Source organism: Adiantum capillus-veneris, chromosome 5 (assembly GCF_014529385.1).
Source record: "Adiantum capillus-veneris isolate H3 chromosome 5, ASM1452938v2, whole genome shotgun sequence".
Taxonomy (NCBI): Eukaryota; Viridiplantae; Streptophyta; class Polypodiopsida; order Polypodiales; family Pteridaceae; genus Adiantum; species Adiantum capillus-veneris.
In genome coordinates, this window is record NC_140935.1 from 170600122 (window position 1) to 170616447 (window position 16326).

General features: G+C 47.2%; 1 protein-coding gene across 1 annotated transcript in view; it reads left to right on the forward strand.

The window, feature by feature from the left end:
• The first annotated feature begins 736 nt into the window (after positions 1-736).
• LOC147458547 (choline/ethanolaminephosphotransferase 1-like) overlaps positions 737-16326 on the forward strand; it is a 105312-nt gene continuing 89722 nt past the window's right edge. Inside the window, exons 1-7 of the mRNA XM_086513202.1 lie at positions 737-886; positions 1121-1130; positions 1212-1262; positions 2045-2122; positions 2252-2327; positions 2431-2453; positions 2535-2635. Of these exons, the coding sequence (XP_086369328.1) occupies positions 750-886; positions 1121-1130; positions 1212-1262; positions 2045-2122; positions 2252-2327; positions 2431-2453; positions 2535-2635 (476 nt within the window). The 5' untranslated portion in view covers positions 737-749. The remainder of the gene's footprint in view (positions 887-1120; positions 1131-1211; positions 1263-2044; positions 2123-2251; positions 2328-2430; positions 2454-2534; positions 2636-16326) is intronic.

Consider the following 16326-nt stretch of genomic DNA (forward strand, 5'->3'; position numbering starts at 1 on the left):
GGTTGTGGGGTCTAGGTTTGAGGTTGGGCAGCCTGGCTGCACCCCCATATAGCGGCCCGGGGGGGCATTCGGGAAGATTGCAGAGACCTGGCAGAGCCTTGTATACTTCTCTTGTTCAGAGATGGCCCCCGTTACCTGTAGGGCTTGTCCCACACAGTTCCAGCTAGTAGCACTTCTAGATTCATTTTAGTATCTCTTTTTTTTTTGTATCCAGACATGGTATCAAAATCACCAGTTTGTAATGAATTGGTCTCATAGGTCATTTTGGCCTTTTGAAGACGTTAATATATCATTCATTTCTCTCTCTTTCTCCCCATGCTTTCGAGTCCCGTGTCACCATGCTCTCCGTTGCACTATGACAATTACATGTGAGAGCATTCTGAAGGGAGAGTTTCTTCCTTTGAGGGCAAGGAAGCAAAACAGAGAGTTCTTTATTGATACCTTGTTCACATATCCAATGTTTGGGGAGATGAGAATGGGTATTGCAGTTGGGAATATACACTTCTATCTCCTGTTCCCACCTTTCGGTGATGATATGTTTACTGTCCCTGTTTTTGATTTCTGCACTTTTGCACGCATGTTGTCATATAATGAAACATTTGTTGACATTATTCATTGAACATTTATCACACTAAGTGGGAACCATGTGACAAAAAACTTTCAGTATCAAGGATTTGCATACCTATTTCATTGATGGGAATGTTAATGATTTCTGCTTTTGTTCAACTTTGCAGCCTGGAATTGCTGAAATGGGTTATATAGGGAGACATGGCATTGAGGCCTTAAAAAGATATAAATACAGTGGTGTAGACCGCTCATACATGGCCATATACGTTTTTCAACCTTTCTGGAGCCGCTTTGTCAATATTTTTCCCTTATGGATGCCGTAAGTGATTAACGCTGCTAAGAGTTTTGGCTAACTTTTTGTTCATAAGATTACTTTTGCTTGTACCATGGTGGCTTTGATTTGCTGGTAGGATGCTTTTCATGGTACATTGTCTCATTACATAACCTAGTGGCTAGGTCATTGTAGCTTAAGCAGATTTGTTGTTTATAAGTTATTGGGAAGTTCTGAACTTTCTCTTTTGATGTTTTGTGCTGGCCTACATTCCCACCACAGGCCAAACATGGTATGTATCGCTTCAGCTAATTTTCTTAGACTACTGGACTTTAAATTGAGACTGACATTGCCTCTTCTTTTTCTTATTCAGATTACTTTGACGGGATTTCTCTTCGTCGTCGCATCAGCTTTTCTTAGCTATGTAAGAATTTGAGGTTCTGTAAATTATTGTGTGATCATAGACTTCTGTCCAGAACAATCTAGATGCCTAAACTTTCTCCATTGGGTAAAATCGAAATGAAACATGTGCTACCTATTGCTTGATCAGTTTTTGAAACTGAAGCAATTGGATGAGCTTTGATTAGATTGAAGTAAAGCCATTTCACTTGAGGTTTCAGGCTGGAAAGTTTATGAAATATCAAAACATGTTTTGGGCATTTTGATGTCTGAGAGGAACTAATTGTGGTGCATGATAGCATTGCTTGGCAAGCAACACATACCTTCGCATATGGAAGGGAAGTAAGAGTCACCTTTGTTGTTTCTTCCAAAGCGTTTGAACGAATGTATTTTGCCTTAGATATGGTAGCCTTTTTCTGAAAATAAATTCAAACTGAACTTTCTGCATCATCTTCTTATCCATCCATGTGTATCAAGGTGAGATTTGAGGTATTTCATTTCTTTTTCTAGAGTTGGTTGGTTTCTGAACGCTTTTGTGGACAATACAAAAACGAATTCCCTTACAAGCATGGGATAAATGGCCTATTGGCCAAAATGTTCTTACCCATGAGTAGGTCATTTAGTGTGTTGCCGACCACTCAGAGCGATAAAGTCCTTGGGATTCTTGTACGTGCATGTAAATTTTGTCTGCACATAAACATGATTGATGTAGCTTTCTGCCAATTGATTATTCTCATTGTAGAAATGTTAACTTTTGCGGGGTCGTTGCATGAATTACTCTAACCTAATCTTTGGTGTTGTCTGCAGATTTACTCTCCAAGTTTTACTTCACTTTCACCTAAGTGGGTTCACTTTCTTCATGGTCTTCTACTTTTTCTTTATCAGGTTTGAATTTGAGGATTGGGCTGTGTGTCTCAGCTGCCCACTTTTTTTCAAAGAAATGTTCAAGTCAGATTTTTAGTATTCAGCAGCACACGTGACAGAATTTTCTTACTTTAAGCTTTGTGATGCAAGACATTTGATGCCGTAGATGGAAAGCAAGCTAGGCGGACAAATTCTTCCAGCCCATTGGGAGAACTTTTTGATCACGGTTGTTCTGAATTTTTATGAACATCCTTAGTCTATTCTGATCGTTTTTGTATAAGCATACTATTATCGGCTTTTACTTAAGTTAATTGTTTGTATTCATGCAGGTTGTGATGCTCTCTCATGTGCAGTAAGTCAATTGTGAAACTTATTTTTCCTTATTATTGCAATCATTCAAGAACATGAACTTGTGGTTTTTTGTTGTGTATAGTTTGAGACTATGGCGTTTGGCAATTCTGTCATGAGTGGGAAGCACACAATGTGGTTTTGGATCATTGCGACAATTCCTTTCTATGGGGCAACCTGGGAACAGTAAGTTTGTACAAATTCTTTGTTGAACATCAGGATGCTTTAACGTTATCTGCACTGCAACTCACTGTCAATTGCGAGAGTAGGAACGCATTCCCAGATTTTATAAATTGTAAAGGGTATTTTTGAAGGGATGTTGAGGGAGAGAGATGGCAAAACGGACTAAGTCTACCAAGGGAATATGAAAGAGAGAGGAAGAAGAGAGATCACATGAGAACAATTCATATAGACACATCAAAGTTGTGAAGAAGGTGGGATCATACAAGGGGCTGGTACTACCCAAGTTGTGTGAGTGTGTGTGTGTGTGTTTGCAAGTGATGCGGTCTTTTGGCACAAATAGGCTTCTTACAAAGCTTGCCTACTGAAAACATGCTACATGCATACTACCAGTAAGATTGCGGATTGCTCAATCCAATGTACTTATATATGCACAGTGTTTGCTACCTCTATTAGGATGGAGACAGTTTGACTTAGATAGCTTCATGTTCATTGTCTTGGAGCACTAAGCCATCAAGGATGTACACCTCTCAAGTGGATGAAGATTTGCTATCCAAAAATACATGTTGGCTACATATTCTAGATGTAATTGTATCCTATCATGTGCTTTTGGTACATGACTCAGTCGCTATCTCAGCCTATAGCAAGTGGCAGGTATCTTTCTAGGAAGGTCTGATGATGAAAGATTCTTAGCCAAAAATACATGTTGGCTACATATTCTAGATGTAATTGTATCCTATCATGTGCTTTTGGTACATGACTCAGTCGCTATCTCAGCCTACAGAAAGTGGCAGGTATCTTTCTAGGAAGGTCTGATGAGGAAAATTTTTTAGCTAACCATTTGCAATGTCCCTTTTGCATGGCTAAAAATTGGTGGCATTTATGCTTCCCTAGATAGTTCATTAGTGTTCAAATAGCAATTCCTCCTGTCTAGAAAGTATTTATCGGTCTCCTGCCTTGCCTGTTATCTTGGGAATTAAAGAATCATGAAGGCTTGCTTTTTTCCTCATGGGGATATGTAATGATGACATGGTTGCTGCTTAAGCCTATTTATTGGCTTTTCGTCAAAGCTGCAAAAGGTATGAGTGGGTACTCCATCATCATAAGATTTGCTTCATTATCAGAGATTGCTATTACCATAAGAGCTTGTTCCACCCTTTGCTTGAGAGACTAGCAACTGAAGGGATCTCATTACCTATCTAACTCTTAGCAAGTATGATATATAAAAGCAAAATGCCAGAACCATGGAAAAATTGGAGAAACTGTAAGTTTATGCCATTTGAAATTGGAAGATTCACTAACTCAATGTTTTCTGTTGAAGTTTGGGAACTCCAAGTATCTCAGCTACTTGCTAAAAGGCTTATTTGTGATGAAACGTGCTGTTGTTGTGAGCAAGGTTCAATGTGTCTCTCAAAATTTTCCGCATACAAGGAGGTCCTTGCTGTCCCTCTTGGCTCCATTTTATATAGGGCAGGGAGTGCTTTTTTTTTTTCCCCGAGAAAAAGATTCTTCTATTAGTTAATGAAATTGCCCATAGGGCTACAACCACCTCTACCAGAGAGGGCTACAACAGTCATAAGGGGGAGACTCTCCCAATGAAAAAACAACATATGGACAATGAGGCTAAATCAAGAGATGGGAGGGGGGAAAGCCACACAGGTGGATGGCATGCGGTCGGAGCTGCCCTGGAGTCTCTCGAACCGTCCTCTGAGAGTATGGACCAGCTCTAGCCAAAGATCACAAAGTCTCTGCAGGTGGTATAGGGCGAGCCTCAAAGATGCGGAAGCAGCGGGCCCGCCAAATGAACCAGAGTGTCAGGATGCAGATGAGCTCCCAACACTCCTCTCTCACTGCACCACTCCTGTGGAGTAAGCTCTGTAGATAGCAGGCTGGAGTGTAGGTCGACCCCCCTGCATCACTATCATCCTACTGGTGGAGGATAGCTCAAACTTAAGTGCTGGGCCCGTGAGAGTGGACCAAGCAGCTGCCCCCCAAGTGTACTGCCGTGCCGTGGAAAGAGCTGGCATCAGCCGAAGGACACGAAGCCATACCTGCTGTGCCAAAGGACAATCCCAAAGACAATGGCGTTGACTCTCCACAGGATGGTCACAAGCTGCGCATGCTGTCGAGAGACCACTATGTACAAGTCAGCTCCCAACTGCTGTAGCTCGATGTGCAACCAGTCATTGGAACAAAGTGACTCGCCGCGGCTGTCTGGAGTCCCACAACCTCACCCTAAAAGATGACAAGAACTCAGCTGTGAGACCCTCCTCCTGCCAATGAGGTGCTGTGGCATGACGAGCTTCTCTCCGTGCTGCCAGTATGTGACGTCCCAGTTGAATAGTGTACTGAAAGAAAGGGACACGTGGATGGTCGACTGAGGAGAAAGGGTCCCTCCAAAACGACTCTCTAGGATCTCACTGCACTCGTGCCAATGGACAGCACTCCCAAGCCCACAGCCTCCAGTGGCCAGTCTCAAGAGTTGTTGGGTCAAAATCAATGACACAAGTCCTCCCACAGATGCCCACAACTCGTATCCTCTGAAAACAGCACTCAACCACTTTTGGGGCCTCTACTAAAACTCGGTGTAAGCGACCCTCACCGTGTAGCTCGAAAAACAGGGAGGGTATAGTCTCTGAGCAAGCCCAAACTGCGATGAGAACCTCCAGTCGCGTGAAGGCTCCCATCCATCTAGGCGTTGCTAACTCGAGAGGTGTGAGCCACTTAGCTGGTACTGCCTCTGTGATGTCTTGACACATGCTCTGCACCCCTCTCATGCCCTGTAAGCTGGATGCTCTGAAGCTCCTCTGATAAACCTGAAAATTGTAGCCAGTCACCTAAAGTGCGTGCTGGACCCTTTGCCATGGGACCCCAAGAAACATGAGACCTACTTCCAACCAAGTGGCCTCTCTGAGTGCTAACCATGGGGTTCCAAACAAGGGGTTGTCTCAAGTGCTCATCCGTGCAAGTAGGCTCATGTTGCTCCAAGCCTCTCCACAACTGCCTTCAGGAGCGGAGCAGACTCACAGCGAACGGTCCTCTAGTCTCTTGCTCATGCCAACTCTGCGCATCTCTGTGAAAATCCATCTGGTCGAAGGTCGCTAGGGGCCTCTAGCTTGAGGCACTCTAGCACTAAGCCGTTGAAGCAAAAAATCCTTCTAAGGCTCCTCCCTCGGAAGTAATCCTCCGACAACAAACTTCTTAAGAAGGGCTCTACTCTGCTATGCTGGGTCTATGATCCCCAACCCTCCCTTAGAACAAGGAAGAGTGATGACCTGCCAAGCCACTTTGGCCCAGGCTATTTGAGTGTCAGGCCTTGACCAAAGGAAGTTCCTGATCAGCCTCTCTACCTAGCTGATGCAGAAACTCGAAAAGATCCAGCAAGAAGTGATGTACCACATACTAGCCAAGGTTGGTCACTACAACTCTGCCTGCCAGAGACAAGTCCAAGCCAACCTGACAGCCCAAGTATCAAACTGCAGTACCTGGGGGAATCCATCTGAAACCCTCGCCTGGCAGCCAATTAGGCGTAGGAGCACTACCAACCGAGAAAGCCACTGTCTTTCTCCAGTTGATCAGTGCACTTGATGCACAACAAAAAGTCTCAAGAGCCTGCTCACACCTGTGAAGGTTGGCCTCCTGGCCCTCCAAGTACAAGGCTAAGTCGTCAGCAAACTCAACATCAAGTAGCTCATCTCCCTGAATAGGGAGCGCTAAGCCACATAGACCAACTTGCTGTGAAACCAAAAACCTGCTCATCGCATCAGCATAGAACAACAAGAGAAAGGGGGCAAGAGGGCAGCCCTGTCTGATTTAACGTGTGAGCATGAAACGATCTCCTCTACCACCTGACAAAAGTACCTGACTGTGTGTCTGTCTGTAAAGAGCTGACACACTTCTGATCCAGGCATCTGAGAAGCCCATCCTGCGTAGAGTGCCCTCCAAAAAGTCCCAGCCAACTCTATTGTAGGCCTTCTCAAAATCGAGAAGAAGTATCACCAGATCCTCACCACGGAGGCGTGCGAGGGCAGATGCCTCGCAGGAAGTAAAGATGTTGTCAAGGATACTACGCTCCTTGACAAAACTTGTCTGTGTCCCATGTATGATGCTCTCTAGAAGTGGCTGAATCCTCAAACTCAGAGCCTTGGCAAGAATTTTGTAGGCTGAGTAGAGGATGGTGATGGGCCGCCATTGTCAAATCTCATCCAAGGAGCCACCCTCCTTGGGAATGAGGTGAATCAGGCCCTCACTCATGCTGTCGGGCATCTCTCTTGTGTGTAGGATGTACTGAAAAGCGCTGCAGAGATCTGAGCAAAGCAAGTCCCAGTACTCTAAGAAAAAGCTGGGAGTCAAAGTTCAAACCATCCTCACCTGGACAACTACCACGGGGAAGTGCTCTGAGGGCCGCGTGGAGCTCCACTAACTGAAGAGGCAGCTCAAGCCTCTTGCGCATCTCCTCAAGCACAAGACAAGGCATTTCTGCCCACACCTGCTCTCTGCATGCCTCCTGACGCTCTGATTGAGGCTTTGCTGACAGCAGGTCACGGTATAAGCCGGTGGCAACTGCACGCATGTCGTCTGGCTCTGAAGCAACTGACTCGTCAGGCCTCCTCAACTGGCTGACCCTTGCATGCGCATGTCGGGGCCCCACTGTCTCAAAGGAAGCCCCTATCACTATGTCACCCACATGGGTCCATTGAGATGCCTGTCGATGAAAAGCAAACTCTTGGCGCCTCTCCTCTGTGCTAGCAAGCTCCTGGTGAGCTTGCTCCAACTGCTCCTCCAACCAAGGACTGTCTGGATGCTGCTCCTGCATCTTTTGCAAGGAAGCAACGCCATGCGGAGACGTTGCTCCTCCTCTCTCGCTGTAGCCAGGCGGGGAGTAGACTCCTCTAGAAATAGCCGACTAAGCTGAGCAAGTCCAGAGGCCACTCTGTCAGCAGGAGAGTCCTACATGTCTAAGCCCTCTGTCCAAAGAGCCACCACTCGCTCTTTGAGCGTAGAGTCCAGCAAGACCCTCTCAGGGATCCGAAGCATCGTGCTCCCCCTCCTCTGTCTATCTGTCACTATGAGGATCACTGGTGCATGCTCCAAAAAAGAAGTCCCAGCTAGAATGCAAACTGACCCGCCCAAGTCATAGAAGTGGTCCCTAGTGTAGAAGCAACCTATCCAAGATAGATTTACTTCTCCTACTCTGTGGTCCGAATGAGAGAAGGCCAGGTTGTCTGGGAGCCTCACAAAGCTAGAATGTTGACATACATCTGAAACCTGCAGTCATACATAACCTCTCCCAAGCTGCCAACTCAACTCCATGCACAATAGTATGGCTACCTCCAATCCTGTTAGAGGGGTCCTCCAACATGTTGAAGTCACCCCCAATGCACCATTGCTCTGCCTACACCAGGGACTCTACAATATGAGACCAAAACTCTCCGCGTGCACTCGCCACATTGGGTGATGTTCAGGAAGCCCATGAGGCAATCTTGAACCTGCAGAGTAATCCACTGAGCCCTGCCTTGCACAATAATCCCTCTGTCCACAATGGCCTGCTGTAAAGAATCCGCAATAGTCATACATACCCCATCGTGGATGCCTCCAGGTCCAAATGCAGCGGACCAAAACGTCTCATAGCGACCACGCAAAATTTGACCACACCGTCTAATGCGGCTCTCACAAAGATGATGCTCTTGTAGCATAAGAATGTCAATCTCACCACCCACAAGGCATCTATGAAGCTCTTGACGCAGCCGACCCCGCTAACACTGAAACTGGGGCCCTCCTAATCCCTGCGCATTCCATGAGATGATCCTCATGGAGTCAATGGGAGAAAACAGATATTGCCACAACAGTCAACCTCGCTATCTTTGAGGCCGGTTTGGATGGGGAGTAATCCGCATCCGAACGACCTCTAGACAAGCACGAAAGAAGTGACTGTCCCGCCCAGGCCCAGGCCCATCGTGCAGCCCGAAGGGCTACATCCTTTGTCCAAGAATCCTCATGTACAAATACATAACAAGGAGGGCTCTGAGTGTCAGCAAACAAATGCACCACAATGTGCCTGCAACCTGTTGTATCCGGAGGCGTCACGCTGAACTTGGCAAGAGGCCAAAGTGTCTGCACCAGATCTGTCACCCCTAAGTCCCTTGTGTGGTGTGAGAACTCAGTAGCCTGAGCTTGGAGTCAGTCAAGAACTTTGTGCTGGGTCCACTTTGTGAGATCCCTACCGCACAGTGGAAAGGAGAAACCCACCGTTGTGTCCAAAGCCTCAATGCCTCTAGTCGCAAGAAAGAGGACGGGGACTCGAAAGCAAGCCTCCTCCAGGTCAGGAGAAGAGACCTAGAAACCGTGTGAAATTGTAGTCGAAGAAGTCCCAGCGTCTGCGAATGTGAAAGCTAGTCGAACCTCTAGGGACTGCTGCAAAAGGAGAAGTCTACACCAAAAAGGCGGCCTCAAGTGGGGTTGCCCCTCTCGATCCACATGGCTCGTAGCGAAAGCACTACCAAGAGATCGCCTCGTGGCAGACGCGTGACCAGACTCTTTGCGTCTGAGGAGCACTGGTGGAGGGGTCGGGTGTAACAAACTTCAAGCATCACAATATACTTCAAATGACTTCTGCAACTCCGGCAAAGTCAAAACTGGTCCCGTAGTCAATTTCTCTTTCAATGTCTGAAAGCAGTCACCTCTGTGGATCCCCACGAGAAAGGGACTCCTTTCTATATCAAGATATACAAAGGGGAGGCAACCTCTTCAAACTTTCGAATGAACCGTCTGTAGTACGAACACAGTCCCAAGAAGCTTCCAACTTCATGGACATTCTTCAAATCGGGCCAATCACGGATAGTGTCTATCTTGGCCGAATCCACTTGCACTCTTGCTGCTGAGACAAAGTGTCCCAAAAAGTCTTTGAAGTAGATGATCTCTGTGTTCTGCCTCATTCTTGGAGAAACAATGATTTCATCAAAGAAAGAATAAATAGCCTGTACTATCGAAAAATCCGGTCCATCATCTGGTTAAATGTCGCAGGAGCATTGGTTAAGCCAAAAGGCATCACCAAAAAAACTCAAATAACCCAAAAGTCGTCCAAAAGGCTGTCTTGTAGACGTCTCCCGGCGCAATTCGGATCTGATGATATCCACTCTTCAAGTCAATCCTGCTAAAGCACGAGGATCCTTGTAACCTGTCGAGTATATCATCGATCCTAGGAATCGGAAATTTGTTCTTGATGGTGATTTTGTTGAGAGCGCTATAATCGATGCTCATTCTCCAAGATCCGTCTTTCTTCAAATCCAACAATAGTGGAGAGCAATATGGTGAAGTACTATGCTGGACAAGACCCTTTTCCAAGAGGTCTTTCACTGGGTGCATAATCTTTTCATTCTGTACTCGGCTCACACGGTTCGGTGGCCGGTTCGGTGGCGTGCTTCGAGGTATCAGGTCAATGGTCTGATCTTCAGGCCCTCTGAAAAACAATCGGCATGAGTGTGGAGAAAAATCTTGGCGTTCTTTTGATCATGTCAACACATATTCAACCTTTATCCATCGTTCAGTTCTCTCCCAAAAGAATGAGTAAAGAAAATGAAGTTCATCAAGTACAATTCTCTGAGCCCTTCATTTATCAAAGTCACTTTCTCGGCCCGGTAGTCAACCACGGCGTAGTTCTTGTGGTACCAAGGGATCCTGAGTAGAACGTCACTCGCGTGACCTGAACACCTCTGTCATTGCAAACAAAGTTTGCCAATGCTCGGTGTAATGGCAACATCCCATCCGGGTGCCAGTCGAACTACCTCTGCCTGTGGCGTCAGTCTGTCGGGCGTAATTCCAAATCGAGCCGCCAATTCCAAGTGAAAAGAAGTTGGCCTTGGCTCCTTCAAAAGAGCTTCGTGATCCTTCACTTTGTCCCAAAAGCGGCAAAGTTTGTACTTTCATTCATTAGATTCGGTGCAGGTCCCACGCCATGTGGTACTAGTTCTGCTTTTCCATCTGCCTTTTCTGCCACGTTCCTCAGCTGCTCTGGAACTCTCAGGCCTGTCGTCGTCTTTATCATTCTGTTCTTTCTGTGCCTTTTTAGGGCACTTCGCGGAGATATGTCCATGTTCCTCGTATCCAAAGCACTTCCCCTCTCTGATGAAGCGAGCTCTCTGCTCAGGAGTAAGCTTGGGTCGTGCATCCTTTTTCGCTGGGTTGCTCTTTTTCTTTCTACTTTCATTCCTAGAAGTCTGTTCGGCTTGTTGTGTCATGGCCTCATCTGTGTGGTAGGTTAGACTGCAAGAGTGAATGGCAAAGCCCCGCTTCGCATGACTCATCAACTCTTGAATAGAAGTTGACTTCTGTTCCAAGTAGTGATCTCGGATCTCTGTAGGAAGACCCAAGGTAAACCGCTCAATCTGTTCTCTGAACGAGATCTTCTTGAATGAAGAGGCGGGTACAAAAGAGCTCCAGAATCTTTCATAGTAAGCATTGATTGTATCTTTCTTGGTCATCCGAAGATGGTTCCAAGCAGCTCGTATATCTCGTTCATACTCTTGCGTCAACCAAGAAGAAATAAAAAGCTTGTTAAATTTCAGCCATTTAACTGGCGCAGTCTTGTTTAGAAGAAGCGTGGACCACCAAGTGCGAGCATTCCCCTTAAAGCAAGAGGCAGCTCTCCGAATCTTGGAGTGCTCTGAATAGCGTCCTCCCGTGAAAGCGATGTCAAACTGCGATATAAAAGACAAAGCCTTCGAAGCAAATGAGTATCCTGAAAAAGTATCAAACTTGATCGAGTGGCCACCTTCCTTAAACTCTCGGACTTTCTTGCTTTTATCTTCGAGAAAGTCATACTGGTTGGCTTTGTAGAAATTCTTCTTGTTCGCATAAAAGTTTCCGTCATCCGAATTTGAGCTATCCGTAGACCAGTCCTCAGTAGAACTGTCAGTCTTTGGGCGAGATTTAGCCTTCTTTGCCTTTTTCTTGCCGTTCCCGAAGCTTTGTTTCTTGCTTCGCTTTTTACCTTTTTTGTCTTCTCTGCTCGAATCTGAAGAGCTAGAAGAACTGTTAGAAGAAGAAGAACTGGGTACTCCTCCAAATCGAACTCGCTTCTTCCATTTCTTTAGCTTGCTTTTCTTCTGCTTCTTGCTGTGCTTTTTGGGTTTCTTTTGCGCGTCAAAAAGCTGGGTGATTCGTGCATCAACTACCTCTTGTAATTCCTTCTCTGAATATTGTTTGTGATCAGAAGGTTTCTTGAGAGCGGGTTTCAGGAGTGGTGTAGTGGTTTTCTGCCACTGCGTATGCACTTCCTGAAAAGAAGTCTCGCTCATATATTTTGCCAATTTCGGATCCTTCGCAAAACTGAGCATCATCTTTGTTGCATCGCCGATCAATTGACGACGCTTCATCTCTCTTTGCTTCGCCTGAGTAGGCCGAGGCGGGTAATACTCTCTGCCGGAATCTTCGTTGTGATCCCTGCGCGCATCTCCAGATGCAGAGGGAGTCGACTCATCCTTGCGTGAAGCCATAGGTGCCGCGGAAAAAAAATTGGGGATCGGACTTTCCGTAGAAGAGAAATCGGTTGTGCTCTGATACCACTGTAACAGACTTTGACACTCCAAGTCAAGAATCAATCGCGATAGCACCAAATAACCACTTCAAAACAATTCACAGATCACAATAGATTTGCACTGGCCCGGCGGAGTTCCGTGCCTAGAGATATTGGCTCCAAAGATTGGTGCCCCTTTCGGTATTTCTTTAGAGCGGTTAGGGTTTCACTCTCAGACTCTGCGTCCAGATGTTTTGCAGAGTGAGCCCTAAACCGTGTATATAAAGATTACAAGGGATGCCCAAAAGCAAAGCCCCAAAAGCTTGAAAGCAAAAGCAGATTCTCTCTCTCTCTCTCTCTCTCTCTCTCTCTCTCTCTCTCTCAATGAGAGTAAAAATAAAGCGTATTCTCTCTTTATCTCTCTTCCAATTTCCTTGCAAAGCGAAAAAGCTGAGATTTGTGTCGCTAAAAAAAAGATTTTTTTTTTCCACCTCGGCAATTTCCGCAAGTTAGGATTTTTGGCAGAAATTGGGGTTTGCAGGAATTTTAGTGTTTTTGCTGTCGGTAGCCACGTCATCACTTTGTGACATCGGGAGATGAGGCTGTGGGCCCCACTCGGGGGAGAGGAGGGATGGGAGGTGAAAGGGGAGGAGGGGGAGGTGGGAGGGGAGGTGGAGCGGCAGTGTCTGAGCGAGGAGGGGGTGGAGGTGGAGGAGCTGAAGTGGATGGGGCCTCCTCAGGCGGGTTCTGCTGAAGGGGCTCAAAATGGTTCCTAGTCAGAACCTAGTGTTGCTGAGCTGCAGAAGGTCGGCCACCAGGGGGGGCAGTGGGGCGAGCCCGCCCCTGTCGGCGGCGGCCAGGCACCTGCTGCCAACCGTCAACTGTCTGATCGCTGGTCTCAGTCGAGGTACCAGCCTCTGCGTCCTGTGTGTCTGGCTGTTGGGCTTGCTCAGCCTTGGGAGGTTGCATAATACATATGCATTGTGGGTCGAGGTATCTTGCGAGGACAGGTCTTTGCCAAATGGCCCATCTGTCTGCAAATGAAACACTGATTTGGAAGGCCCGAATACTCCATGCTCTGACGGAACCAACCCCCACTCACCCGAGGCAATAGGATGACCTTCGGGAGAGTGTGGGTGTCCCGAACCAGAACACCTATTGAGGGGATGTCGGCCGCCTTGGCAGCTACAGAGGCGAGGTGTCTCCGGGATAGTCCCAATCTGTGAGCCTATCGTGGACAAGAGTGATAGGTACTCCCTCCTCAAACCGGAGAAGTAGACGTAGATGGGAAGGTCTACCTCCTCTACCAGAACATCTGTAGCTGGATCAAAACCATGCCTCCATTGTCGAAAGTGGGCTCGAACCGCTCGGATGGCCAAGGAGCTCATCACGATGACCTTGGACGACATTTCGGACGTCTCGAACTGAAGAAGGGCTACAGTCACTTCACAGGACATACAGTTGGACAGTGGGTTACACTGGGACTAGTACATGGCTGACATTTATGAGCCGTTGGTGGCTCTTTATGGTGGTACATATGAGTAGTAGCGGTTGGTGATGTTATCATCTTCTTCACCTTTGATCTTGTACGTAGTCGTCTAGAGCGAGTCTTACACAGAGCACTGCTTCACCATCCCGGCACATCTGAGCCTCGACACCCCCATTTGTACCTGTGAGTCCTGGGCTGGAGCTGAGTGTGCTGCCATGCCAGAGTCTGTACATGGTTCTTTGAGCTAGTCGAGTCCACATGTTCTGGTCCACTGTTGTGTCTCTGTTGTTTTCCATTATTTCTGTGTTTCATTTTGCTTGAGAGAGTTTCCATTTGTTTGAGTGAGATTGACCCACACTGTAGAGAGCACGACACATTATCCGTGCTACAGGTGATCTCATTTTGGCGATCACGGTGGGACCTCAACTGAAGTCTCACTCTGTTGAGTAGCTGGTTTCTTCGCCTCCCCTGTGCAGCCTGTTGGTCTGGTTCAACTTAATCTAGCTGGTCTAGTCTCTCGCCTTGTTGGTCTGGTCCTCTCTCGCCTTAGTCCACCCAGTGCTCGTCCTGGTCTAGTCCTTCTCGTCCCTGGTCTAGTCCTTCCTCGTCCTGGTCCAGACCAGGTGGTCTAGTCACTCGCCCTGGTCTAGTAGAGTCTAGACCAATATTCAGCCAAGTGAAGGTTGTCTTGCCCAAGTGAAGGTCTTCTTGCCCAAAGCTTGGTGGGGTTGGCGGTTACTGCATGACACATACAAGGAGGTCTTTGGAGCGTCAAAGTGCACTACTGAGTCCTCTGAAGTACTACCATAGAAGGCGTCAACCCTTGGTGCCCAGTAGAAGCATATTAACCCCATCAGCCATACCCACTCATACGGCTACCTCCATTCCTTCGACCGGTTCTACATCCTCCAGGTCACCTTCTTCGGTAAGGCTCTCCCCCATTTTGTTACAGCAAGCTAGGGAGCAACAGACTCAAGAGCACGAGGGCATGGAGGAGCTCACAAGTGTTCTGGCAAAGGTGAACATCAAGTTCCCTACCTATAAAGGTCTCTCGGTAGAAGATGCAGACGACCATGCTCGGAGGTTTGTCTCTCTTTGCAGAGGTCGTGGCCTCAACAGAGAAGACGCATACCTGGTGCTCTTCCCGTCCACCTTGGATGGTCTTGCAGATAAATGGTACAGTCAATTTGCTGAAAACCACTTTACTACTTGGACCATGTTAAGACAGCAGTTCTGTGAAGCTTTCCGACCAGGGGATTATCAAGAGAAGATTCTAGATGAGTTGGCCAACCTGTTGCTCCAGCCCAAGGAGACATTTGCAGAGCTCATGACCAGAACAAAGTCCCTGGTCGCCAAGCTGCCTCAACAACCAGGGGAATTCATGGTGAAGAAGTGGGTAGAGAAGGCTCTGCCTAAGACTTCTCAACAAAAGCTCAGAGAAAGTCTCCGTCCTGAAGCCAGTCTGGAGGACTTTGTTGCTACTGCTACTAGAATAGAGGGAGCAAGAAGGCAGTTCACTGACTCTCCTGAGTTAGATACTGCCCCTTTACTCGTGGACAGTCCATCAGACCCTTTGACTCATGAAGAGAGATCCTTCTCTCTCAGACAGGAGAAGCCTCCACATCAAGAGGCTTATGATCAACTTAAAAGAGAGTTAGAAGAGCTCAGGTATCAGCAAGAGACTAAGGCTATGGTATGGTGTAGTTCATGCCGCTCTCCAGGACACCCTCCACAAGACTGTCCCCTTCGCTCTTATTGCGACTTCTGCGAAAAATCGGGTCATGAAGATACGGATTGCTACTATATAAAGGGATTGCACAAAATACAACAAAGTCTTGGTCCTACTCTCCAACAGGGGCTAGCACCAGCATCCAACATGGTTTCCCACTACAACCATCCCAACTACATGCCACCTTTGCTCAATACCCCTGTTGTCCAAGGTATGTCAAGTACTTTCCCGACTTAAAGTTTTTATAATGCTAATGCCACCTCAACCCCTCAGAGCTTCACACTTCAGCCTCCAACTCCATGCAGCAACCACCTCGTCCCCCGTTTCATCGTTCCAATCGGCCCATACTCTGCTACAGATGCGGAGAATATGGGCATTATCAGAGCAAGTGTCCTTTACCTGAGGGGTCCCCTCCTTGTCGTCATTGCCCTGATTCAAAGGATCACTACAGTAAGGATTGTCCCACACAAAGGGCATCCACGTCTTCAAGCTCGACTCAAAACCAGCAAGAATTCACCTTCCCGAAGATAAACTTGATTACTGTGAACACCGTGCCTCAACCATCACCTGCTACTCATGTGGTTAAGCCACTGCAAGTGGAGGAGCCTGTTGGTGTCCTTACTCGGGCACAAAGAGCAGCTCTTGGTCTCAGTCTGCCCACAGGTCCACCTCGCCAGTCCCCACTTCCTCAAGCTAGTCTATTTGACCCAAAGGACGAGTCCTTCAAAATTGCTCAGAGCAAACCAACTTCCCTGTTATCTGACATTGATGGAGCCTTCTTGGAAGCAGTGGCTGACTTGGAACAGATTAAGGTCCGAAAGGGAGCCCAGTTCGAAGGCGCCAAGCCCACAGCAGAAGCAATCTTGAAAAATACTTTTCAACAGGTGTCACTATACGACATGCTAAGGCTCGACGCAACACTTAGAAGTGACACCCTGTCAGTCATTTAGTCTCTGTACCCGGGG